Source organism: Erigeron canadensis, chromosome 8 (assembly GCF_010389155.1).
Source record: "Erigeron canadensis isolate Cc75 chromosome 8, C_canadensis_v1, whole genome shotgun sequence".
Lineage (NCBI taxonomy): Eukaryota > Viridiplantae > Streptophyta > Magnoliopsida > Asterales > Asteraceae > Erigeron > Erigeron canadensis.
The window spans coordinates 43,891,210-43,917,997 of record NC_057768.1 but is presented as its reverse complement, the minus strand read 5'-3'; the positions used below and the strand labels follow the sequence as shown (position 1 = coordinate 43,917,997).

Here is a 26,788-nt window from a genome sequence, read left to right as displayed (position 1 = left end):
CAAGATTTATCTTAGAGATATAGTAACTGTGCTTTCTGCTTCCACATCAGCAGAATTTGAGGCTTGATATCTCAAAGCTACAACATGGAACTGCTCAAAAAAGGGTCACCAATTGCCACCATGAATGTGTTTGTGACCAGGTGGTGCTTGGGAGTTGGGTCATCTGCGCTGGGGAGTGCAGAAGAAAGGAACTCCGGATGTTCACAGTATGGATTTTTTTACATCACTCGTATTCAAGTTCAAGATTTCAAGAGATACAATATTGCATTCATCATGATCGATATTGTTTGTGTTTCAAAACATATTAAACAGAAGTATATGAATATAAATAAAATGAATAGTAAAACCAGAATAAATACAAGTAAAAGCAAGCGAGGAACTGAGTTCATTATACCAACAGCATGTTCTAGTCTTTACAAACATAACTAATAAACCCCTACGCCTCCTCAAGTAAAGAATGCACACCCACACCCAAAACCACAACCACAACGGCAACCACCAAATTTCTTAGTATAAGAAAAAATAACTTTAAAGTCTATATATATTTATATATATTGTATGTCTTCTTAAACAATCTTTAACAACCAGAGTTCCTTCCTGCTCTAATACTTCAAGAAGCTCAGGCTTCATTCATTCCCATTTACCTTCTGCATTCTCACTGCCTCAAAGTAGCACCTCCTCAGAAGCTACATTCATGGTGTACTATCCACCATCTTCTAGGAAGTTTAATCACCCTCCCGTCTCACAACAGTTTCCACGCTGCAACATCAAGATAGAAAGCATTAAGCATAGCTCTACAGCCTCTCAAGAATAAACCTAAGAAATTTCTAAGAGCGTCATAAACATGATGAATAACAACTAGTACGATGTTACTTATCTGGTCCTGAGAATAATGCTTCCAAATTCAAAATACATGTCCACGTAATCATGACTACATCAAGATTTACTTGTAGGACAGATAATAATCAAACACGACCAATATGAATCTTGTCTCATTAATGCGGAAAATATTGCATCTTGAAAAGTTATAAGATGGCTACATCATGGCATGCGTAATTTGAAAATACACGTCGTCCTATAGGGTGTGTAAAAAATTCAAGTTTTTGTAGCAATGGAAAATAGTCAAATGAGTATTTTGAGCCTCAAACTTAATCCATATCTCCACGTCCAAAATCTTAACATTAAAAACGAAAAGCCAGATTGGGGACACTTTTGATTTGGAACAAACACAAACTTAGATATGCATACATCACTTTGTCAAAACAATGAATTAATGTAACAGACCAATACCTCATTTTGAAAAAAAAGAAATCAACAAGATAGTTAGTTATTCCATACAAGGCGGAACACTTTCTAAATAACATTCAATAATGGCATCCAATAACAAGCAGCCTACAACTTCAATTTTTCCGGGAAAACTTTATTTGTACCACAATTAGAAATTCTCAATTACAATAGTGGAACACATGTTACGAGCTCAATTACTAGCCAAAAAGTAGTCAATATACTTAAAAGTACAAGGAAATATGTCCAACTTTAGCACGAAATCTAATTTGTGTGTCAAACTTTCCAACATAGTTATTGTCTGTATTCTGTGGTCCTTTTTTGACTAATTATAATTAAAAAGGTGTTTTTTTCTCAAATTCATATTTAGCAATTGTATTCGAGTTACATACATGGAGCAGAATTGGGGCTATATTTGAATAAATACAACAGTTGATTGTGATGATGACATACCAGGAACAGTTGATTTTCTGGGAGAAGGAGCAGGAGAAAGAGTATGATAGAAGATAGCTCTGCCGAGGATAGACAAACTGGAAACAATTCCAGCTATATAAAACAGCATAACCAAGCCAAGCACCCACGGCATCAATATAAACCCTATTAAAAACGTTATCGACCCACATAACATCAACGCCAACGACACCCCTAACAACATCGACGCAAATCCCGCCGGCGTTATCTGAGATAACGGCGCCGCTCTCGGCTGCCGTCGCACCTCGCCGGAATACTGAACCGGAACCGGTGGGTACCGGATTAGGTTTAAAATCAAAGCGGATAATTCGTAGAAAACCCTAGATTGTTGATCTTGAGGATTTTGCCTTGTCATCATCTTCTTAATTATTATTTTATCAATTAATTAATTTAAATACTTGGAAGAATTGTTTTTGGATTTAGAAAGTTGTGGTGGTACATGGGCAGAAGGGAGAAGAGATCTGATCAGAGGTTGGTTTGGAGGGGGAAAATTAAAAATTTGAGGAATGACGGGGGGGTGGGGTTGGTTATCTTGAAAAGGATTACGATGTTGTTGATGATGAACAAGAACATTAAATAAAGCAATTGGAAAAACAAGATAACGTAACAAGATAGACAAGTCAAACTTACCACTTTAGTCCCTATCCTATCCAACTAGCTTCAGGTTTTTACTTGTTTTTGGACCTATCATCAATCTATCTATCAAATGGATACCTTTTTTTCTTTTTTCTTTTTTTAGTGTATTTTATTTTACTTTAACGGCCTACACTAGAAGTCCCAAAGACCTTTCAGAAAAAAGTAGTCCCAAAGAGGGAGGGAGTCGAGTCTGGTAGCTCGTCGAGCATGGATCTGGTTGCCACCGGCTATTTGGCTAACAAATATCGTATAGCGAATTGGGTAAAAAGAAAACTTATTTATCACAAAAATTTTTTTTTTTAATTATTATTATTATTAGGAAAATGATAATGACAACATTAAGTGTTATCATGTCATTAAGAGCTTATTAGATGCATAAAAAGTATTACTTTATATATCAATAACCGTCGTTTGAATTTTCACAAGACAGAGTACAAATTTTAATGCATCAAATTAATTAATACTGATAGCCCTAAGAGCCGTCATTAACAAAACTATTATTATTATTATTATTATTATTATTATTATTATTATTATTATTATTATTTTGTGATTTAGGTATTTGGGTATTTAGATACCATTCACTTTATTGTAACTTTAGTTTATGTCTTGGTGTCTTTTGATGTATATTGAAGCTTGTATATAGTCGATAGTAATCTAATCTAATGTCGACTGTTAAAAACAAAACAAAACAAAACAAAACATTCAATTCTCTTTAATAGCAAAAGAATATACTTATACTTGTTTATACTAGCTAATTTGGGTAACTTAGTCTTTCATCTTTAATTCTAGAAATATTCACCACCCAAAACCATTACAGTAAAACCTAATTGCATTTGGACTAGACTCAGTGACCATTAGGGGTGACAAAAATACACATACCGCAAGGAATTCGATACCCAGCCTGGTTTGACCCGGGAATTATCGAGCTGAATGTGGATGAATACGGGTATGGAGATGCGATTTTATTCCTCGACGGAAATGAGTTCTCATAAATCCCTGATTCCTATACCTGAAGTCGAAAAAATTATATAATATTTAATAATACCATTTTAAGTTTAATCTTTTGGTTACAAACTTTTAAATGTCACGCTTTGTTTATTGATTACTTAACATAGATATAAATTGTAAAATTGAATTATATCCCTGCTATATGAAATAAAAGGTCGAACTATAATTCTTTTGGTTATTTTTTACTTCAATAAATTTATTCTTGTTCTAAAAAAAAAAGATATTCTCGATTACCCGATGAGGATCTCGATACGCAACAGGGATGAGTATGTGGATGTAACTTACTTCCCCGACGGAGATGGGTCGAGATGAGTCTTATAAGTGGGAACCGGATATGGTGATGAGATCGTGATTATCGATAATACCTAACGCGTTGCTATCCTCCTAACCATTGGCCATTGTCTACCGTCTTATTATGATATCACCAACAATTGGTGAGAGTGAGGATTGAACGTTGGTCGACTTAAAAATAGTGATATCCATATATAAAATTTATATATCTATATTATAGGGTGACAATCAAATGAGAACCAACTTAAAATGAGAACAAATAAGAACAGTTAAAAACTACATTTTGATGCATTAAAAGTTCATAAAACTGACATAGTGCATATCTAATTATCATTATTTAAGTGTTTAACAACACATGAATCCGTCAAAATCGAAAAAAATAATGTTTTTTGTTGGATGCATCATTTTGATAATATGCATCCAAGATGGACGCACAAAACAAAAAACATGATTTTTTCGATTTTGAAGGATCAATGTGTTGTTAAACACTTAAATAATGATAATTAGTTATGCACATTGCTAGTTTTATGGACTTTTAATGCATCAAAATGATGTTTTTAAGTGTTCTCACCGTTCTTATTTTAAAAGTGTTCTCACCGGAGTGTTACCCATATATAATAAATATATAAAATTTAATTTATCCAAGTATATATATGTTACATATTGTAGCTCTCAAAAAGATTTAACTAAAGAAAAATTATTATATTCCTTCGGTTTGAAAAAAAAATTAATTAAAAAATTTCATCATTTATTTATAAAAATATTTAACATGGAAATGATAGTCATTAACAGCTTATTACATGCATAAAAAGTAGTGCTTTATATATCAATAACTGTCCCTTGAAATTTACATATGACAAAGTGTAAATTTTAATGTATCAAATTAATTAATACTATCATTAACAAAACTCTAATTTTTATTATAAAAAATAAACTTTATTCTTTCACATAAATTTTCTTTTATCTTCTGCGATTTTTATGTGTAATGAAGGTTAGAAAACTAATGTAAAGGTTATTTGCCTTATAAAAATCTTTTTTTCTTTTTTGCCAAAAGTACATGTTATTCATGGTAATACGTTAACAAAAAGCATGTAAATGTTGTATTTGCCTTATAAAGGTATTCTTTGTTCTCATGGTCGAGTTCAGGTCGGCAAACTGTTTAGCTTGAACATGCTCGATTTGAGACAAACTTTAGTGTTCGAAGAGCACATGATTTTTATATTTTTTATTTTTACATCCATATTGTACTCTAGCTGTTATAGAACGAAGACAGGCTATCCAATTCAATTTTGGATGAATAAAGCAGCGAAACGTGTTAATAAATGCAATTTGCAGTTTGCAATTTCATGAATACTCTAAGGACTGAAGTTGTAGTTTCGTCTATGTAAAAGGGATTGGTGATTCACGGAGCGTGGAGAGACGTACCAGGCATGTTGCAGCAGTGTCGGCGGTTTTCGTTGACGTACCACCTTATCCAATATCGTATTGGATTATCGTGCACCTTAACAGCGCGTGGGGTTGAGAAAAAGGAGACGATTCTTAGCAATATCGTATTGGATCTTGTTACTCATGGCCTCTTTTATGTTCTTTTCTTCTTTTTAATTTTTTTTGTTTTAGTTTTAAAAGTCAAATGTGCAAGCGGCTATCATTTATTTTTAGAGAAGTCAAATTATTGTCATCGTCATGTCTCGTTGGAATTGGAATTGGAATTGGAATCAAATAATTTAAGGAGGTAAACAGAAGATATGCTTTAGGATAGAAGGTATGTATAAGACTAACTTTTCATATGGTGTTACGTAAATATGTAAAAAGCATCTCAAAAGTCAAAAACCCTGAAGTGAGCCTATGTAACCCGGTATAGTAATATGTGCCATATGATACTCTAGAAGTGTTTCATGTGTGTAAAATGAACAAATACATATGTAAGGTGTATGTAAAGCTGGGGACCAAATTTAACCGTAGAGGAAAAAACCATTCGAGCCAATAAGCCACCTATCTGACGTAGAAGGTGAATAGAGACTTCTTATAAAGTTTTAAGCGACTAAGGGAATATTTGTGTTTTTAATAACTGAATTGATAAAGTGTTAAGTACTTAATACAGTTTTTTACCAATCATCAATAGATGAATTGGTATATGGTGGAGTCTGAGATTGAGAGGTCTTGGGTTCAAATTCTGGTGTGAGCAAAATGTTCTCAGAAACGGAGACATGGGTTTTCTCAGTATGAGTTTCCTCTAGAATTGGAGTTGGACATATGAAGAGGCATGTCACTTAGCCCAAATTTGAAATTTGCTGTTCAAAAAAAAAACTTAATACAGTTTTTTAATTTTTGTTTATTAAGTTAAAGAAAAAAACAAATACCTTTGATGATTTTATGGATTAAGTATTATTGATTAAGTCACAACATTTTTATTAAGTTATTAAACAAACACCATCTAAGGGTTGAGGTCGCCTCGCTCTTAGTTTAAAAAATTAGTTTAGAGATCAAAAATGCAAAAGAAAATGATTTTTTTTTTTTTTTTTAAACTTGGCTTCGATAAAAAGTGACTAACATGTTAAATTCGACAACTAAAAATTTAATCTAAAATCTTAATAATAACTCGTTATTTATTTTATTGTTATTATAAAAATATCATTTACTTGGGTATCAGAATAACAATTTGTTATGTTATGTTTTGTTATTATCATGACAACAAATATATATACTTTTAAATATGATTTGATTTCATTAGCTTCTTTTCTTGTGTTGATCGAAGTCTTGTACTCTTGTAGATGGGTTCTGTTCATTTTTTGTATGTGCTTAGGATTACTATTAACTTTTAACTCCCTTTATCTTTTTCAAATTAATTACACCAACTCTACTAAGTACCCAAATTCATACCCGTAATATTTTTCATCCCTCATTAGAATGATCACTTCATGAGGTTTACTGTTATTCTTTTTCATTAAAACCATTTCTATGCACCCAGATTCAGGGGCAGTACCACATGGAGCCAAAGGTGGCAAACGTCTCCCTCAAAATTTAGATTTTATCATGTATTTTCAAATTTTTTATCGATTTTAAAAAATTACCTATATGTTTTTAATATTTTGACCTTTTTTATATTTTTATTTCACAGAATTTTTTATTTTGCCTTCTCTGAGATTTTTTTCTTATACCGCCTCTACCTAGATTAACATTCAACAACAGCAAAATACATCATAGATATTGGAACAATTAGTATGATTTTTTTTTTTTTGTTTTATAAAAATAAATTTTGAGGATCTTGCTGGACTGTTATTAACATATAACAAATTTTTATATTTATACTTTTATCATAAACTTCAAATAATATATTATTTTTTGATATTAATGTAATTTTTTTTATTTACGCTAACAATCATTAGTTAGCCTTTTCTTTAATTTAATAATTAACATAGGTTCCAAATCTAGCCGCCTAAATTTGACAAATGTTACTTAATTAAAGTCTCGTAAATTTGACAAATGCGTTTTATATCGAATACAAAATTAAATTTATTTTTATATTTAACGGCTAAAACAAAAATAAATAGAATGTTAAGGGTAAATGCACAGGATCTCTTAGTCCCTAAATTTTTTTTTTTTCATCTCAAATTTACGATCCTGCAACGTTGAATGAGACTCCAGAAACTTTAAAAAAAAGGTAAATTAAGAATTTTAGATTTAAACGACCAAGTTAGAACCATTAACTGGGCTGAACCATAAAAGGCTATTTTTTTTTAATCTTGTCTGCCATTTTTTAAATCTGTTTCACAAAACCAAACATGCTACTAAATTTTGATAGCCAGTGGTAAAATATCACAAATGATCTAAGTAAACACTTTAAAAATAGATAAAAAAAAATATTTTTTAAAAATGGTTACAAAGATCTCTTGATTATGTTATATCTATCTATACTATCTTATAAAGCATTTTGCCCTTTTTAAAAATCTCAATTCATGATTTGAAGTACCTATAATACTCATCTTCTTTATTCACTAATTTAAACATCCTTAGCTGATATACCTATAATACCCTTAAATCTCAACCACTCAATTCATGTTTCATATCATTATTATAATCCGAAGACTTTATGGCACAACACAACAAGTCTTCAAAAAGTTAATCGATGAAAAGTGAAAAGTGTACAACCATCACTCGACAAATCAATAATGTATGATGTATAAGTTTGATGCTCACACGTTTTATATATTTTCCACCTAATATAATATATTATTGGTATTATTGATCGTTATTTTCATACATCATATAAGTAATATTATAATTTAACGATCCTAAAGCTTCCAGTGGAAACATATGTGTAAAAAATGCCCAACACGTTTTAACCAAACATATGCGAATCGGTTGCTTAAAAATTCTACGGATATAAAAGTGTCATCAGAGATTTACAACAACCTTTTCAGCAATTACATAGATGTGTTGTCATTAGCTTGTTCGAATTCAATTCCCTTCAAATGACTTACATTTAACAATGATTAACTAAACACACTTTTGGGATCTATTTTTATGCACCCATAAACTGATATTATTTTGTTATTTTCTTTAACATGGCATCCATCCTTGGATGTAGTTATTCATACTTGGGCCTACTCCCGCAGCAGCTGTTAGTAGATCCGTTTGATACCTATAGCATGCCAATACATGTCCAATGTATTTTAATTTGTATTAGAAATTTTTTTTTTCCGAACATTAATTTGTATTAGAATTATAGTTATTTTTTATGTCCTTTATAAGGCCCGAATTAGATTAATGTTAAACAGTCTTTATTTTATCGAAGTGTTACTGGATTTAAGATCTTATTGGGCTTACCCGATTTGTAGAGTGGGCCCACAATCAAGTGGATGAAAGAAGGCTTCATTGCTTTGTTGTTGAGGTACATATTGTCTATCATAACACACTTCTTGTTGAGCATGTGGATACCAATGAAGTGAACTTATTTGATTTCCTTCCATTAACTGCAAATTAAACCAATTGTACCATTATGTTATATACAAGTTCTGTTTCATTCGGTTTTTGCTTCTAAAAAGCAAAAATTTTCACTTGGTTTTTCATTTTATTGTTCCATGGTTCTAAGTTTTAAGAGATATAAATGAAAAGAAATGAGGATGACATATGGGCGCAGCCTAAAGAAAATAACATTATTACATAAACACGCAAATAATATGGCATAATTAACATATATACCCTTTGCTTCAAGGTATGGTTTGCTTCATTTAGTGCATTCTCCTGAAATTGAAGAACTATAATCAGAAGATGGATACAAATTGGTTTCTCGTAAATAAACCTTCGAGATGTTGATGTTATCTTACCTTTCTTTGAAGATCCGAAAGTGTGTCCAACAAAACTTGCGTCTATAAGCTCAAATATATACAAACTCATTAAGTTTAAAGGCATGTTTTTATCTAACATTTTTCAGCCTGCTGTAAAACTAATAGTCTCATTTGAATAATAAACAAATTATGTATGTAGGTCAGCAGCATACCCGAGCTGATCTGATATGTTTGAGAGATGTATCGAGCTGCCTTTCTAGGGACTCAAGCTCCTTGCAGCTCAAAGGACCAAGATCCTCACCCAGGAGATTCCTAGTGTACGTACGTCAAACACCCAGATCGATCAGTTATTATTCATTTGATGATTACTCGCTAGTATTAGGTTAATTACTAGACATGTACGTCAACTAATTTTGACCTATGTCTAACTTGTCCATTTTGTAGATTAAACTAATTTTTTTTTTAACTATGATGAAAACATTATGTCAAATAAATTGGTTAAGCTAAAATACTCGATATAAGTCAAAGAAACATATGAGACAGGTCAAAATTCTTTATGAAGTGTATGAGCTGAAACCACAAACATCATAAACTGTTCAAACTTGAATATCATCTCATTCATGTTTTTGTATTCACAAATAATGCATTAATTTTTTTATATATTTATACTTTTGTTTGGAATGACATAGTTTTCGATTAAGGTAACGCCCCCCACCATAATTTGGTGATCGAGAGATATAGCTAGCCAGCGTGGATAGTCGTTTGCCTGACTAATTAGGTTGACCCAAACCAACTGATCAAGTTGCATTGACCCTCCAAATAGTTAGCGATTGTTTTTAGCCATTATTGAAACCATTCACTTTCCATCGATGATTACCTTTGCGATTGTTGTAAGGCTTCATACCGTGCCTTAAGTTTCATATACTCCTGTTGACTACTTAGCTCCTAAAACCATGAAAAACAAAAGCTAATCGTAAATCATATCCTACTAAATTACCACAATATGAAAGGAATTAGGACTCATATATTCATGTTTAATGATGATTATTGTTATAATAAAAGAAAAGTTTAATTTGTAAGTTTATTCATAATTACCATCCAAAAGTTTCAAAATCTACAGGGCATTAGGCATATGCGATGCGTACAGCTATTCGTTAATTCATGTATTTTTGTTCTATGAAACCATGAAGTTATTATAGTTACAAACTAGTTACCGAAGATATATAACTTCGATAACACATCCAATTCCAATCTTATCAAGTTTATTTTAAACTCGATTATTTGGCATAAACAAATTTAGATACGTATCGTATACATTATTTATTTGTATCTCCTTGATTTGAAGATATATCACAAATAAACAAAATCAGTCAACTTCTTAACTAAACCAAATTAATTTGTTGATAAAAATAACAAACTAGATAAAACTTTATCCAGACATATTTACTAAATTTTATAGAGGTTCTTTTCTTCTTACTAAAGCTTCGTAATTTTCATGTTAGGATTTACTTTTTAACACATACCCGAAGTCATTTTTAATTTATCAAGACACCATAAAATTGTTGTTGATAGAATATGACTATATGTCCTGAAAACACGCATGTATGTCTAAAAAAATAATCAACCATAGTCTCTTCGACTATATATGTTTACCATTTATTAAAAAAGAATAAAAAATTCTAACTACAACATTAAGGGACGCATATTATTAGTATTTATATTATAAGTTCACCCTTTAATTTTATATAAAAAACTCAACTTTATATTTTATGGATATTAATGATAACTCATAAGACTGTTATTAGCAAAATATTTTATTAAATTTAAGATTCATATCATCTAATATCATAAGTAATTACTTTTTCCATTAAACGCAAAATATTACAAAAAAATAATAATATTTATACACATGTATTATTTGTACCACAATAAGATATCAACAATTGACCCATATTGTTGGAATATGTTTATTTAAAGGGTGTTGATAGCTTGTCATGACTTTAGTAATAAGTGATTAAATGTATAAAAATTGTATTTTATTGTTAAAAGAAATTCAAAAAATATGCTTTATATATTAAGAAACACTTAATTTTGGCATTTAACAACATATATTGGGTGGCATTATCAAAATTCTTATTTAAGTACTATAATAATGACAAATATATAAACGAAGAAAGACTATTTCCAAGTTTGGATGTACAACTTCAAATTGGAGTATATGTAATGACTAGCCGTTTGTAAACTTTCCATATATTTCAAGAATAGATTTGAAAGAGATGTATGTATGTATATTATACGTATATTATTATAATAATTAGTTTTGTTAAGCGCTAAACATTATATCTATTAATTATTATATATATTATTTGTAATGATTGTGAAAAAACTAACTTTGGCAAGCTTCTAACACAGAGCAAATTATTTAGGAATGATGAGTTAATTACCTAAAATGACTTTCCAATTAAATTTAGACCAGCAACTTCTTAGAACCTTCAAAATACATAAAGTCCACACCTTTATATATATATATTCTCCACCCTGAAGAACAACGAATTTTATACAATCCCTGCGTCCCCAGCTTATTCAGATACCAAAGGTTAGTTTCTTGTCGCAATTTCAGACTATTCTCATCATTATTTTTATATTACTATTTTCGCAGAGTATAATCAACTAATTCTTTTGTTTCATCATAAGTACTTTTTATACACACACACACACACATGATACTCGTAATAGTTTAATTACTCCGTATATAATTAAGTTCCATTGAACAATTAATTCTGTTGATTAGTTATCAATGTATCAATCTTCAATGGCGTTGATAAAGTTTTCGTCTTTGTTACTGAAGTTTTTAGTCTTGATCGAACCCAGTGTTTGATTTTGTGTTCGAATTCGTTATAGGTGTGTGTATGTAAGTATGATCCAGATTTGAGTAATGTATATGTTTTCAGTTATTGTAGGTGTGTAGGTTCCAGATGTGAGTAATGTATAAGTTTTCAAGAATCATGTATATATATATATATGTTTTCAAGAATTAATGTTGATACTTACATTCTTGTAGCGATTTTTTTGGCAGAGATATTATCAATGGAGGGCCATTCATCAGATGATCAGAACTATGGAGGCGACTATGATCCGAAAGTGGTGGATAATAACTGCAGTAGTTATTCGCAGAGATACAAAGGGGTGGTTGCACAGCATAATGGACATTGGGGTGCTCAGATATACACAAAGAACCAACGTATTTGGCTAGGGACGTTCAAATCTGAAATAGACGCCGCCATTGCTTATGACAGGGCGTCTATCAAACTTGTAGACGCCCCTCAGAATTTCCCTTGGACTAAGACAACGCTTCAAGAGGAAAGTTTTCAAAGTCTTTATGACACCGGAAGGATTTTAGCCATGATTAAAGATGGGTCTTATCAATCCAAGTTTGATGATTTCAGAAGGCAAACATTGGGAACAGATAATAATTGTGATTATAACAACCTGCTGAAGGCAAATTATGGTTATTCTTGTAGACTACTTTTTCAAAAGGAATTAACCCCAAGTGATGTGGGTAAACTTAACAGGTTAGTTATTCCTAAAAAATATGCTGAAAGATATTTCCCTAAGGTGCCGGCTGACTCTGAAGGTTTTGCGAATGATGAGGTACATTTATCTTTCTACGATACGCAAAAAAGGCTGTGGAAATTTCGGTATTGTTATTGGAAGAGTAGCCAGAGTTTTGTGTTTGCCAAGGGGTGGAATCAGTTTGTTAAAGAGAAGAAATTGATGGCAACAGACAAGATTACTTTTTACGAGTATTATCATGAGAATCCGGATTTGAGATTCTGGGTTATCGACACGTGTTTGTCTTCCAGGAATATTATGGGAACGAATTTAAAACTTGGCTTCTGTGAGGCCGATGAGATCAGTTTGATGAAAGATGATGATCACACCAGGATGATAAAAGATGAAACTACTATTGATGATCAAACAACAAGCAATGATAATAATATTGTGAAGACCAATGGGTTGAAGCTATTTGGTGTCCAAATCATTGGATAATTAGTCGATCGAGTAATAGGAGTATTTTTTTTTTTTTTTGGCGGCCAGTTTTGTTTTTTATTAGTAATATCTTTTGGGCCTCTTTATCTATGATATGGCCTTTTTATGAGTCCACATCAGGTTTTATCGATTAATAGTATGTTTATGATGAGTAATACGAGTATAATTTTTACTCTTTTTTTTTTTTTTTTTTGCATTGCATTATTAGTAGTAAATAATATAATGTGTTCTAATAAATGAGAGTTCATAATTTGCCTCGATCTTTATAAAGATTCCTATTTTCAGTTCACATATTATTTATTGTTGTAGACCATGTTAGATATTCAGGCCGGCGGGTCAGGGTTGAACGTAAGGAATTAAGGTAGGACTCAAAGGTTGTTTGCCCATTGTGTCAAATACTATTCCATTAATTAAATGTTACTTCAATTCGTATATGAAACCTCTAACATGGCATATTGAGTTTATAGCCGGCCACTTATTGGATCTGGTAATTAAATATATTTGATCGATGGAATTAATGCCAATTTATCAAAGCGATATATTGAGAGAAGGATCAGAAAATTAATTACTCACCAGTGCCTCTCTTGCAGAGACGACATTTGACTCCGGTGCTCCATAGTTGCATTTTTGATACCTCTCAAGCGTTTTGAGCATGCTGCTACAAGATTTGGACCACATTCATGTAACAATAAGCATAACTAGAATTAAAATTATTGTATATCAAACTGCAGAAAACTTATATAATGAAAAAAGGAGAAAATATACTTGACATTATAATGATTCAGTGTATTAATCATCTCACATATCTTGAAGTCAAAATCAGATATGGAAGATGACTGATCAACTTTTTACAAGCTAGCTATCTGTTTTTGAGATTTAATGTTATCTCAGATAATTACAACGGATCGATGTCAAACTCTCATCATTCTCAGATCTTAAATATTAGCTAGATACAAAACCAAACCCTAATTAAAGATGGAGCCATATATGAACTATGAGAATTATGCACCCACAAATATAGTAGTCTCATGTTAGAGATCTGAAACATAAGAGATATCGAATGAATATTTATAAGAAATCGATCTAGCTGTCTATCGGGAAAAAAAAAAAAAAAAAAAAAAAAAAAACACAAAAAGAAAGGTAGACAGAGAAAATGTATGTATTCTGCTATATAGCTAGAATGACAAGTCTTTGTGCAATAGTAGTAATAATTTTCATGAGCAAAAACAAATCCATAAGACCAAACCATAGAGAAAGCTAGAATACGAAGCTACCAATAAAACCACAAGCAAGGCACAAAAACAAAAATGGCGTTACATTTATACAAAAATGGAGTACTAGAAAAAGAGAATATATATAGCTACTATAGTACTACTATAAGATATACAATAATAAGAAAGATATATGTACACAACACTTCTTTTTTCATATATAGCTTTCCACTAGCTAGCAGATCTAACAAACAGAACCAAATTCCATAAACGCCAAGGCATTCGTGAAAACAGCAAATTGATCGATATAATGATAGTAAAAGCAAAGAAATTCACTTTTTGCTTAGATCTAATAAAAGCAAGCACATTCCAAATAATTAATGATTGGAGTACGTACTTAACATAGATCGAGATAACAAATGTACACACATATTACATGTATATATATGGTGAAGTGTACGTGTACCTTGAGCTGCTACAAAATTCATAAAGTTTGCCACGGTTAGAGAAGATGATCAAAGCAACTTCAGCATCACAAAGAACAGAAAGCTCATAAGCTTTTTTCAAAAGTCCATTTCTGCGTTTGGCAAAGGTGACTTGCCTATTGATTTTGTTCTCTATTCTCTTAAGTTCAACTCTCCCTCTACCCATTCTCTCTCTCTCGCTCGCTCGCTCGCTCTCACACACTTAATTAGTCACTCACTACAATATATGCACACAAGATTTTAATATGATCTCTTGTCTCTTTATACACGTTTTAGTTTTAGCTTTTAGTTTATACTACATATATACGTATACTAATGTATCTAGACTAGATATGGTTATCAACTTTTTTTTAAATAAAGGTACGTATTTTATAAACTACTTTGTATTTGTCAAAATTGGGTCAAAAGTACTACCGATTGAATTTAGTTTTAAAGGGGTGTTTGGGTTAGCTTATTTTCATGGCTTTTTTGCTTATGAAAATAAAATAAGCTATTTTTTAATGTTTGTGTGGGCTTATTTGCTTAGGCTTATTAGCTTATATAAGCCATTTTTGAGAAGCCATCTTTACCAAGCTTTTTAGCTTATTTTCTTTCATTTTTCTTTCAAAAGCTATAAGCTAATCCAAACACTACAAAAAAGCTTATAAATTTAAAGCAAAAAAGCCATAAGCTACTTATATTTTATAAGCATAAGCCATTTTATAAAAGCTAGGCCAAACACCCCCTAAGTGTTATGTTCTTCTTTTGTGTATATTTTATTTATATATATGTATTGCAAAATAAAGTAATGAAATGTTGGTAACTCTTTTTTCACTTTGTGGATATATGACGTAATTATAAACTACTTTGCATTTGTCAAAATTGGTAAAAAAGTACTATTAAATTTAGTTATAAATGTTATGTTTTCTTTAATTTGTATTTTTTATGAAATAAAGTTTTAAAGACTTTCGTTAAGGTGTATCAAAAAGTTGTATACTTATCATAAAATTAAATGGGTGAATTTTTTATATGAAAATATACAAACTTTTATGCGCGTTAAGTGAAACTCAAAAGGACTCAATTAACATTTTTCATTTTTTATATAGTAAAACAAAACATGCTGTAAAGTTATTAAAAACTTGATGAAGTATATGTGTTACACTTCTATCATAAAAACCAAATATTAATGATATGTGGTGCTTTGGAACTTCTACTTATGAATTCATTTTTAACTTTAATATAAGTAATAACATGTCGATATTTTTTTTTTTGAAGTAATTGTTTTTATTTAGCTGTCCTCTAACCTGAATCTCATTAGAATATAGACGATCATATTTTGTGGTTGTGACCCTAGATGTGATAATAAGTGATATAATTTGGCTTATGATGGTAACATAACACATTTTAGATTCTCTGATAATTAATTCAACTAAGTAAGGTGATTTTAGAATCTTTACATTACTATCACTGGTTGATAGAATCATTATCATAATTTTTATGCTAAATTATGTCATATACATGGTATGTTTTTTCATAAACAAACAAACTAAAAAATAATGGTATGTCATCTTAGTATCTTACATAGTACTCAAACTAATGTACGAGTAATTAATAGATAGTCATGCTCATGCGTAGTAATTTAATTATTCAATTGAAAAATCAAATGATTTGCCAAGGGTCCATCTATTCATACACTCATAAATTTGGTAAAAATATTCACTTCTTGACAAGTACGAGTATTTCATTATACATGATTACATGTGTCTATATTGGAGCTTTGATTAGAAAAGTCAAAGTATTATATACTCCTCGTATGATGGGTATTATTTAAACATCCATCATATAACAAGTATAAATGTATACTTCTTATATAATAGTAGATGTTAGTTGTTTATATCGAATTGGGTGTTTTATAAGAGGGACCCGCCACTTTGCCAAACTGAATTGGTCGGGTTCAGAAATAAGAGCGTAAGTAGAAATTAAAAAAAAAAAAAAAAAGCCGTTCAAAAAAAAAAAAAGAAATCAAAAGACACATGGAATAGGGAAGGTGTGGTACTGGTGCTGATTCCTGGATATATTATTACTGTACGATAAAGAGAGGGGGGGAGATAGGAATAACATCAATGATGGTCGAAATTTGAACAAATGGTAATGTAGGCTAGGCTAGGCTAGGTAGCATTAATAATTCCATTATCTTATCTAGCGGTAGCTACTAGTTATCCTCGACGGTCCAGATGTGACATAACTAAAACCTTAAAAAACCCATTAGATAATTGGTTGCTACATTACATTGGTACATACGTGTCAACATATAATTACTTGATCACATATAGTCCGGCCACGGCTTATTAATTAGTTAAGTTGCAACGAATCGATACTAAAAGATGACTGGGGATTTTTCTAAGATTCGGGCATGGCTTCTGATCGAGTTGTGGACTTGTGGCAGAAGAAGATCAATAATCTATCGAGTATCGATGATGCCAAAACTTTCTAACTAGTTCCATGTAACTCACATTCACATTAAGTTTTGTAGTCATTTACATATTCACGTGGGCAGCACATGAAAATATTTAACGATTCGTTAGGCTTAATCAGCGAGAGGTATGCTTTTTGTAAACTATGGGTATGTCTCAGGTAATAAATTTGTAAGGATATAACCAATGCAAATTCGAGTATTTGTCAGGTACCGCTTTTGTAATTTAACCTAAATTAGAATATATATTTGGTTCAGTTCAGTTTTTGATTGGTTTCTTGGCATATAAAACAAAAACCTGAACCAATCTGTACGGTTTTAGGAAAAGAAAATCAAACAAATAGGTTTCATTCGTTTTCGGTTTTAACAGTTCGGTTTTCTAAATTAATTTTCGGTTCACTGGTTTGGTTTTGATACCCCATATTAAGTATGATCTTTATTTATTTATTTATTTTGATGTATCTAAATTTTGATGTATCTGACTTACATTTTAATGTGTTACCCGTATTTCATGAAAATAAAGTAAGATATTTTAAACACCCTAGTCTCTAGACATAAAAGTCGGATCAGTGGTAAACACCCTGACTTCTGGAGACAGAAATTATGGGTTCGATCGTTGTCTTATGCAAAGGTTGTAGAGTCTTTTCTACTACTGTATTTAGGTAGAAAATAAAAGCAGTCTCTCTACTAAGGTAGAGGTAAAATCCATCTACATTTTAACCTCCCCATATACCGTCAAGGCATTGGAGGTTTAAAACTCATAAAAAATGGGACTGACATTTTCCTTCTTCTATTTTTTTTTAATATTTTAAAGTCAGATATCTTAAAAATGAGATGTAAAAAGCATCATAAACATTTTCGACCCTTTTAGGTCCAATCCACTACAAAAATAATTTATTTCCAAGTTTATGATTTCTACATTAACTGTAATTTTCTTTTAGTTTTCAGATCGGAAAAACCCAACATGACTAGTCATGTTGGGATAACATGACTAGTCATGTTAAGATAATCTTGACCATTGATTGGAAATCAAGGGCTAAGATTCAAAGATGATCTTCATCTTTGAATCTTGGCCCTTAATTTTCATTCAATGGTTAAGATTTTCCTAACTTGATAGATTTTCCTAACTTGAGTCAAGTTAGAAAAATAACTTGAGGGAATCCTCTCCCAAAAATACGTGTATAGCATACTATACCATGAATAATGTTGATTATGTGTGGGGACCTACAAAGAATATGACACATTTGTCTCTATCAATCTATGAATACTCACAGCACAAGTCTTGTCATTGTTGAAATAGAAACCAATAATTTCACAAAATGTACACAACAAATGCATCCATATTTCATGCAATTGATAACCAAAATTCATAACTTACAGTAAACGATTTTGGTATAACTTACAGTAAATCAGTAATTCTTTGGTATTAGGTCATCTTGTTCCTTTTCCTAGATGGCTCAATCAGTAAATCATAACTATTTAATTTATTATTGTCTCTAATATTAAAAACTTTGGTTTCGAATTAAAATTTATAATGAATGTGATGTGAAAAAAGTGGGGATGGGGTTGAGTTGGGTGGTGAAGAACTGAAGTTGGAGTTGATTGATGGGGACCATGGGGGTGGAGAGTGGTAAATATTGGCGGGACCATGGTCAGATATTTAACCTGAAACAAGGAAACATCAAGCGTCGCCCAAATTGAGAAGGTGGGTCCACTTTCTATTTTGGGAAAGGGTGAATCATTTCACTTTCCAAACCACTTTACTCCACTTTTCTCTTTTCCAAATTGCGATTTCATAGTTACTATAATATTTAGAATTACAATTAAGCTCATCATATCTATATTTCTTTTATGAAAATTATCACACCCTCTTCTTTAAATATAGTTACACAATAATTACATAAAAAATTATTAAATTATCCTTAATCAACACCCACTATAGAAAAAGTTTTTATAAAATACCAAACTTGTATTTAATTAATTAATTTACACTCTAAACCTTTATTTTAATAATTAACACTTTAAGTTTTTCTCTCCAAAAAATTATCACTATCACAATTACATCAACCTACACTTGACATTGCCACCACCACCAATAGGATCATCACCGACACCACTAGACCGTATTCCCCACCACCGTCGTCGTATTGCGCGGGTACCATGCTCGTATAATTAAAGTAAATATCAATAAAAAAAACTAGAACTTCATTATTTCTTGTGACCTTCCATGTAGGTATTGCAAAATGTGTATAATACAGAAATCGAGTATTCACTAATTGTATAATTTGTATTCATAGGAAATATACGGTTAGCAAATCAAGACCAGGATGGAGTGCATTAAAACTTAAAATGTATAAATTAATTTAACACAAGTAAAATGAGGGTCATTTAGTACATAATAAAAAAATTGACAGACAACAATGTGTATTAATTTATATATTAACTGATTATATCACATAAGGCGCATAATTAGACTTTATTCAGTAAGAAAGATGTCTTGTGTACTAGAAAGAAGGAAAAATTAACACTGTTAAATTGGATTTAATTCTAATTCTAAAATATCCACCATTTCTAGTTAAGGGTTCACTAACGGGTCTCTCACAATTAATCATGTAAAAGTAAGTAACTAACTGCTCAGTGCCGCCTTCCGCGGGTTTTGAGCCCCAATACCTCGACGGTGTATGGGGGAGGTTAAGATGTAGGCAGACCTTACCTCTACCTAAGTAGAGAGGCTGCTTTCCAGTTTCTACCTAAATGGTAGAATATGCCCTCCAACCTTTGCATGGGATGAGGATCGAACCCATGACCTCTGTCTCCAGAGGCAAGGGCGTTTACCAATGATCCAACCATGCTGCTTGTTCTCACAATTAATCATGTCCGTAACTAAATTGTTCTACCTGAAAGATGATCCGGACCTGGCTCAACCCGACAAAAAGCCCAAACCCTCGAGAGGTTTTTTCTTCTATTTCCTATTTCCTAATAAGTACAAGAATATATATTCCAATTTGGAAAAGTGAATAAAAAACATACACTTCATATACGTCATCAATGTGTGCATTTCAAGGGCGGTACCTTGAGAAAACAGTACTAATACCAGAAAATGTTCGTCCAAAGACACCAGAATTTGAGCTTCCCTCTTCTGTAAAGTTAAACCCATTTGATGCCCTTTGAGTGTTTCTAGTTTCAGGCATATCTGGGTTCTCATGAGGAACCTGCAATATATTCCCAACAGACTTAATCTTTTTTAAAAAACAGAAAATGGAGATTTCAATAGATATAAAGAATACTGGAACAGAAATTACCCTCAAGCCAGAGGCAGAGACAGAGGTTTCTAAAGATAGTCTAGCCTGAAACATGCGATAAATTTTATTATATATAGTCACATATAATGTATAGCAAACTATACTAAAGTGGGTAAGAAAAAATGAAAAATATACTTTGGGAGAGACTGGAGGGGTGGGTTGTAACTCCTCTATTTGTACTGGTTGCAAGAATGTAGCCTGTAAACAGAAACCGAGGAATCAGATGAGCAAAAGATTAGCAAGCAAAAAACAAGTGGTAAGAAATTTACCCTTTGTGGCATTCCAAGAGCTGGCCTTGAAGAACTGAAAGGGTTTCCCTGGACGTGACAAGAAAAATAATTAATAGAATGATAAGCATTATAATGTCAAACATGCAAATAAACACAGTTATAGTCAGGATTGCAAAAATTGTACCTGATTTTCCAATGATATGGAACTACGTAGTAACCTCCCCACTCCTATGTTTGTATCGTCCTGCATGTGTCAATAAAGCAGTTTGACGAAGGCGTAAATAACATTGAGCACACTGTGTATAGGTTATGCTGTGTGAATGAGCGAGTACCTGGACTGATTCAATTCTATTCAACCTACTCTCCTGTGACAAGAAAGTGATTATAGAGCATTTTTTTATAGTTCTACATGAAAACACATCTTACAAAAATAAAAAAAAACGTCTTGGAAGTCACAAAGATATAGGTAAGAATCACACCAGTGTGAAAACAGCGTTATGTACAGAATGAAGGTTCTTAGCAGTCGCTGATGATCTTTGACTTAATTCAGAAACCTACAAAGTTTTTAACCAAGTATTCCTTAAATCAACACCATGTTTAATAGCAAAGCACAAAGAAACCAGCCAACCTTTATCATGTCATACCTCCTGTTCTGTAGCTAAAGAAGTTTCTCTAAGCTTGGCCACATAACTGTCAACCTGATCAATCCTAGAAGATAGACTCATCCTGGCATCCTACACAACAAAAGAAACACCCTTAAATCACCATAGTATGAAACGATCAATCTACTACCATTATATAATTTCAACTCTCAAAATATAGCAGCATATGATGAGTATACCTGAAGGAGACCTACCACGAACCATTATTTAAAGACAGTGCCAAAATAAGCCGGTTGGGTGACAAGTTTAGGTCGAAACACAAATTCATAAACAGATCGGATACTTTTAGTTTCCAGTCATGACATTTTTTTTCAAATATAATTCAATAGTTGCTATTGTAATCGAACTTCTGATTGAATAAAATGATTCAGGAGGTTTTGGTAATAAATATACACTTATGGTAAGTTTGATCCATCTATCCGCCCGTTACCTACTAAGCGAGCTCTTTTGTTTTACCTATTTTACCCGTTAAGAGATTAAGATAATTAGAAATGATTCATTCATGTGAATAGATCAAAGTTGCCACCTCTACTAATTAATGACTAAAATAAACTCCAGAAGGAGACGAGATATAAAAAGGGCAAAATCTCATGTTCGACTTACTGAAAGTGACGAGTAAACACTTTCAAGTTGTCTAGCTACAGCATCTGTTGCATCAGCCAAACTACGTTTTGTTGCAAACATCATACTAGGAAGTGTCCAACCCTGAGAACACGGACACAAGGTAAGTTCAATAAAAAATTATGACAATCTGTAAAAATTTATGATTGGCCAAGTCTATACAAAATAGTATATAATTGCAGCAAAAAGTAGCTTCGGTTCATTTAGTTGATTTTGAATAGTAACTAAATAGCAAAGTATGTTTCTAACTTTATACAGGTAACTGAAGAAATATCAGGGACATGGGCAATTTGGATGTTACAAATAAATAACAAGCAGAGCAAGTAGTTTATTGACTTATTAGCTTCTTTCTATTACCTTCCAACAAACATATCCATATCCAGCGACAACAACAATGATAATAGTAGTAAATTTTCTAGTAGCTCCTGCATAAGAACGAATGAAACCAATGCAACGGTATCAGATCAAGCTTGGAACAACAGAACCCACAAGTGGGCATCATAAGTTACGTTCAGTGGCTGATCTAAGATTCAACACATAGTATGCACCATCTAGTAAAAATGTAAATCAGTATGAACCATCAGTATTCAATATCCAATTTTTGGGTTGGGTAATTGGGTTCAATAGATTGCGTAGTCTGTATTATTTAAATGAGTATCGTTTCAGGTTGGTCAATAATGTCTATGCAAAGGGTATCCACTCTTGTATCAACACTAAACTTAATGTCTAGTTTTTGGCACTACCAACTTAACAAACTCCACATGCCAGACATGATGATAAATATAAAAGAAAATCTAACCACCTGAACGACTGGTAGTCACAATGGTGACAGGTCTATTTGATGTGAGAAGTTGCAGCTCCTGCCTTAGGTTGGTGACCTGTTAAAAACACATATAACACAAGAATCCAGTATAGTTTGTTAATGCGTGTGGAAGCATACACATGAATGACCATATAATACATAAGAAAGCTAACAAAGAATAAAACTGTCAGAACATACAATAGAATGTGGAAAGAAAAAACACATCTGAACCTGTGACAATAATGAGTCGTTCACTGGTCTTCGAGTACTTGAAGTAGGTACCCCATCGGTTTTAACTAATTTAAGTACCTAGAAAGAACGAAAATCGAAAACGCAATAAAAAGGACTTAAGTATGATCGATCTAAATTTTGAACGGGCAAAAAAAACTAGCAAAGGAAACTACTTACCTTAGAAGCACCTGTCACAACATCAGAAGCAACAGATAATACATCCACCACACCGGGCATACGACCTTCCCTAATAAGAACCGAACCAACGATGCCTACACATACAATGCCATATAGTTACCTCGGGTGGTATTCATTTTGACTAAATGAACCTAACAAGTAAGTCACAAGCAGTTTGTTTGTTCTTTGACTTAAATCGAACTAAGTCATAGCGATTTAGAACAAAAAGGACAAAATGGTCAATTTCAATCATAAGTTTCATTTGGCGCACAAAATAAATAACAATTTTTTAGAACAGTGGAAGGAATAATATATGAAAGACAGCTTTCAGCAAGACACCAAAAACAAAAATTACTACAATACTATTGCTTAAGCGAGTCAGTCAAAATGCAATATATCACCCGTATCTCTTCTGATTATTTTTAGGAAAAACAAAAAGTTAACAATGTCTTATAAACCCCAACCAAGTCTCAAAAATCCTAATAACTAAATTGAACTTATTAAAATAAAATCTAGTAACTATCTTAAATAAGAAATAACAAAACTAAATAAACATTTGATAGAACACCATCAATTACAAAAGAAGAAGAAAAACAATATAATATGATACCTGCACCGATTATGAGTGTAATTTTACCGAAAGTAAGAGCCATCGCAGGATCAATCAGATCAAATAAATTTTACTTGCATTAATCTTCCTACCACAATTATTATTCACAAAAACACTGAAGTCTAATAGCTATTTATTATTATTAATTAATTGTCAATAACAAATAAATTAGTGAATATAATTTGGGCGCTATGTATGTTGAATGAGGCGAAATTAAAACCCTAGCTGATGATGCCCGAATTGCTGGACTATAATTCGCATTTTTCTCAAGTATTTTTGCTTAAAATAAATTTTTATGGTGATATACATTATTAATTAATTAATATTAATAATTAAATTAAATTAAATGTGCTACTAACTTGGAGAACACGAAGACACACACCAACTGTCCGAGGCCCATAGGCCCAATAAGGATTTGGCCCGATAAAAAGATATTTTATATTTGTTTTATGGGTTAAGTCGGATCAACAACGTACTTTCCTTATTTACATGGTTAACTATTGAACTGGATTATTGATGTGTATTACCCATATACTTTTCAATTTTTTACATGGTTGACCAACTGCTGACCTGATAACCTGTTATAACAAGTTAATCTCTATTTACATATGGTTGCCCATTAAACTGGATGACTAATGTACTTTCCTTCATTTACATGGTTGCTCATTGAACTGAATTATTAATATACATCACCCACATACTTATCTAATTTTTACATGGTTGACCAAATGTCGACCTCATGACTTACAATAACAAATTAATCTCAGTTTTATTTTATTTTTTCATAAATTTAACAACTCAACAATCAACTCAATCCATTATGACCCGTGCTATTGGATTTCACTTTTCCTTTTGATCAATAATGATACGCCTGAAAATATTTTAAAGTCTAATATCACCTAAATTTTTGAACTGACGGTCACTATGACCCAGTTTATGGACATTTGGGTCAATTTGAAACGAAAGAACATGGTTTCCGGAAATTTTACCAAAATTTTCGCCTGGAAAATTGATGAAGATGATGAAGATAATTTCTCGAAAAATAAAAAGTAAATATAGAGTTTAACTTGTTATTGTTGGTCATCATATCGACATTTGGTCAACCAAGTAAAAAGTTGAAAAGTATGTTGGTGATATATATACTAATAATCCAGTTCAATGACCAACCATGTGAATGAGGCAAAGTACATTAGTCATCCAATTCAATAAGCAACCATGTAAATAAAGATTAACCTGTTATAGCAGGTCATCAAGTCAGCAGTTGGTCAACCATGTAAAAAATTGAAGAGTATATGGGTGATACTCATCAATAATCCAGTTCAATGGGCAACCATGTAAATGAGAGAAATTACATTGTTCATCAAGTGACTTAACCCTTGTTTTATTAATGAAAATATGGGATCAATATTGTGTTGGTATGTGATCACGTTATAATAAAACGCATGTCCAAAAATAATTTAAGCCTACGGGGTCACACGAAATGACACGGTAACTCTATATTATTAATTAGTATATTATGTAATATATTGATTAAAATATAATCATGAATTAATTAATTATGGATTTAATTAATTAAAGAGGAAGCGTTGGAGTGAAATAAGGAATTTGTATTGTTTCCTTATTCCAATCCATGGGGGCCGAACCAAGCCTTGGGATTGCTTGGTCACCAAGTTTAAAACCCTTCTAATTAAGCCTATAAATAGAGGGCTTAGATTTAAGAGTCTTATATACAATTACACAATAAATGTATTGTGAGCTTCTCTCCTCTTTCTCTCTTTGGTTCGGCCGAAACTAAGCAACAAAAAGGGTTTTGGGTTTTGTGGTTTTCGACTTCAAGGGGAATAATCAAAGGGTTGGTTGATCGTGATTGGTACTAGCATACGATATATGGGTGTCTAGTGTGCGATCGTAGAAGATGTTTTACTTTAAACCCTATAATAATAATAATAATAATAATAATAATAATAATAATACATCTTATTATTAACAATATTATTGGAAGTTTTGCGCAAAAGTACACGTTTCAATTCCTTTCTTTATTAATTAATTTGATTGCATATTTGATTCTTACGTTACGTATACTCGTGATTATTTGTATGTTTATATACTTATATTCTAGTTGGGTAACATAAAAAATATAAGAAACGTTCATTGTTAGTATTAGTATTAGTATCAATACAAGTATTTGAGTGTTTAACATATAATATGTATGAAGCAGAATTAGCTCGATAATTCAACTAATCTACACGGTTAGAATTAATTAGTTAATAATCTTGAGAAACAAAATAATTTTGTTATACTTTTAGCCTTTTAATTAGTATACAAAAAAGAGCCCAAAAGTCTGTTAAAAACCCAGGAGTGAAACTGGGCTTTTTGCAAATACCCGATAACTAATTGCTACTTCCCATTAACAATATATGTTTAACCGAAAGATTAACTTGATCATCAGACATATATGCAGTTGTCCACTTGTCCTTAATAAAAAGTCCCTTGCTAAAATGGAATCATATTCTGATAGATGAGTGTCAGTGCATTGCAACCGTATTAACAAATCATAACATGTTCTACACTTACTGTTCAATTCAGCTATTTATATAAGTGTTTCGTTGTATGTGTTGTGATGATAATTTTGGAGGTTTGAAATTTTTTAAGGGTATTTTAGTCTAAGTGTGTATGTGATATATAAAACATGTAAAAGATAAGAAGATAATATATATAGTCTTTTTAAATTTTTAATTGTGTAATGATGAGGTGTCTAATTTGCTTTTTAAGGGATTATAAATGTATTAAAACATAATATTTAATACGTAACTTCTAACCGTGAAAGTTAAAGGAAAAAAATTCAAAAAAGATGTTGCTAGTATGGAGATAGGGTTTTTTTCAAATATGAGTTTTCAATACAATTGAAGTTGGAGAGGCATGCTAAACTTAAAAATTTAAACGTAAAAATAGAAAATCGAAAATTCAAATTAAT

General features: G+C 31.6%; 4 protein-coding genes across 4 annotated transcripts; 1 reads left to right on the top strand and 3 right to left on the bottom strand.

The window, feature by feature from the left end:
- Positions 1-356: 356 nt before the first annotated feature.
- LOC122578528 lies at positions 357-2,359 on the bottom strand. Its single transcript, XM_043750504.1, has 2 exons — positions 1,738-2,359; positions 357-759 (listed from the first exon to the last, which is right to left on the bottom strand). Exons 1-2 carry the CDS (start codon positions 2,111-2,113, stop codon positions 743-745), a joined length of 393 nt encoding a protein of 130 aa, XP_043606439.1. The 5' UTR covers positions 2,114-2,359; the 3' UTR covers positions 357-742.
- A 5,865-nt stretch (positions 2,360-8,224) lies between these two features.
- On the bottom strand, positions 8,225-14,903 carry LOC122610104 (agamous-like MADS-box protein MADS4). Its single transcript, XM_043783098.1, has 8 exons — positions 14,709-14,903; positions 13,605-13,686; positions 9,859-9,926; positions 9,194-9,293; positions 9,021-9,062; positions 8,896-8,937; positions 8,521-8,666; positions 8,225-8,335 (listed from the first exon to the last, which is right to left on the bottom strand). The coding sequence occupies exons 1-8, from the start codon at positions 14,891-14,893 to the stop codon at positions 8,254-8,256; spliced, it is 747 nt and encodes a 248-aa protein (XP_043639033.1). The 5' UTR covers positions 14,894-14,903; the 3' UTR covers positions 8,225-8,253.
- LOC122578079 (AP2/ERF and B3 domain-containing transcription factor At1g50680-like) lies at positions 12,069-13,031 on the top strand. Its single transcript, XM_043749948.1, has one exon. The coding sequence runs from the start codon at positions 12,069-12,071 to the stop codon at positions 13,029-13,031; it is 963 nt and encodes a 320-aa protein (XP_043605883.1).
- Positions 14,904-20,163: 5,260 nt separating the features above from the next.
- On the bottom strand, positions 20,164-24,057 carry LOC122580537. The gene is made up of 14 exons (XM_043752811.1): positions 23,815-24,057; positions 23,205-23,299; positions 23,028-23,105; positions 22,797-22,872; positions 22,352-22,419; positions 21,977-22,078; positions 21,356-21,445; positions 21,191-21,265; positions 21,044-21,076; positions 20,896-20,955; positions 20,751-20,798; positions 20,617-20,679; positions 20,482-20,526; positions 20,164-20,391 (listed from the first exon to the last, which is right to left on the bottom strand). The coding sequence occupies exons 1-14, from the start codon at positions 23,855-23,857 to the stop codon at positions 20,239-20,241; spliced, it is 1,029 nt and encodes a 342-aa protein (XP_043608746.1). The 5' UTR covers positions 23,858-24,057; the 3' UTR covers positions 20,164-20,238.
- Between the last annotated feature and the right edge of the window lie 2,731 nt (positions 24,058-26,788).

What these genes read in the sequence shown, in the direction of transcription:
- LOC122610104 (XM_043783098.1), bottom strand. Translation starts at nt 14,893, where the DNA reads ATGGGTAGAGGGAGAGTTGAACTTAAGAGAATAGAGAACAAAATCAAT. An exon ending in GAATTTTGTAGCAGCTCAAG is followed by an intron (nt 13,687 to 14,708) that starts GTACACGTACAC and finishes ATCTTGTAGCAG; the next exon opens with CATGCTCAAAACGCTTGAGA. An exon ending in TCTCTGCAAGAGAGGCACTG is followed by an intron (nt 9,927 to 13,604) that starts GTGAGTAATTAA and finishes TCATGGTTTTAG; the next exon opens with GAGCTAAGTAGTCAACAGGA.
- LOC122578079 (XM_043749948.1), top strand. Translation starts at nt 12,069, where the DNA reads ATGGAGGGCCATTCATCAGATGATCAGAACTATGGAGGCGACTATGAT.
- LOC122578528 (XM_043750504.1), bottom strand. Translation starts at nt 2,113, where the DNA reads ATGATGACAAGGCAAAATCCTCAAGATCAACAATCTAGGGTTTTCTAC.
- LOC122580537 (XM_043752811.1), bottom strand. Translation starts at nt 23,857, where the DNA reads ATGGCTCTTACTTTCGGTAAAATTACACTCATAATCGGTGCAG. An exon ending in CTCTTGGAATGCCACAAAGG is followed by an intron (nt 20,680 to 20,750) that starts GTAAATTTCTTA and finishes TTCTGTTTACAG; the next exon opens with GCTACATTCTTGCAACCAGT. An exon ending in TCTCTGCCTCTGGCTTGAGG is followed by an intron (nt 20,392 to 20,481) that starts GTAATTTCTGTT and finishes AATATATTGCAG; the next exon opens with GTTCCTCATGAGAACCCAGA.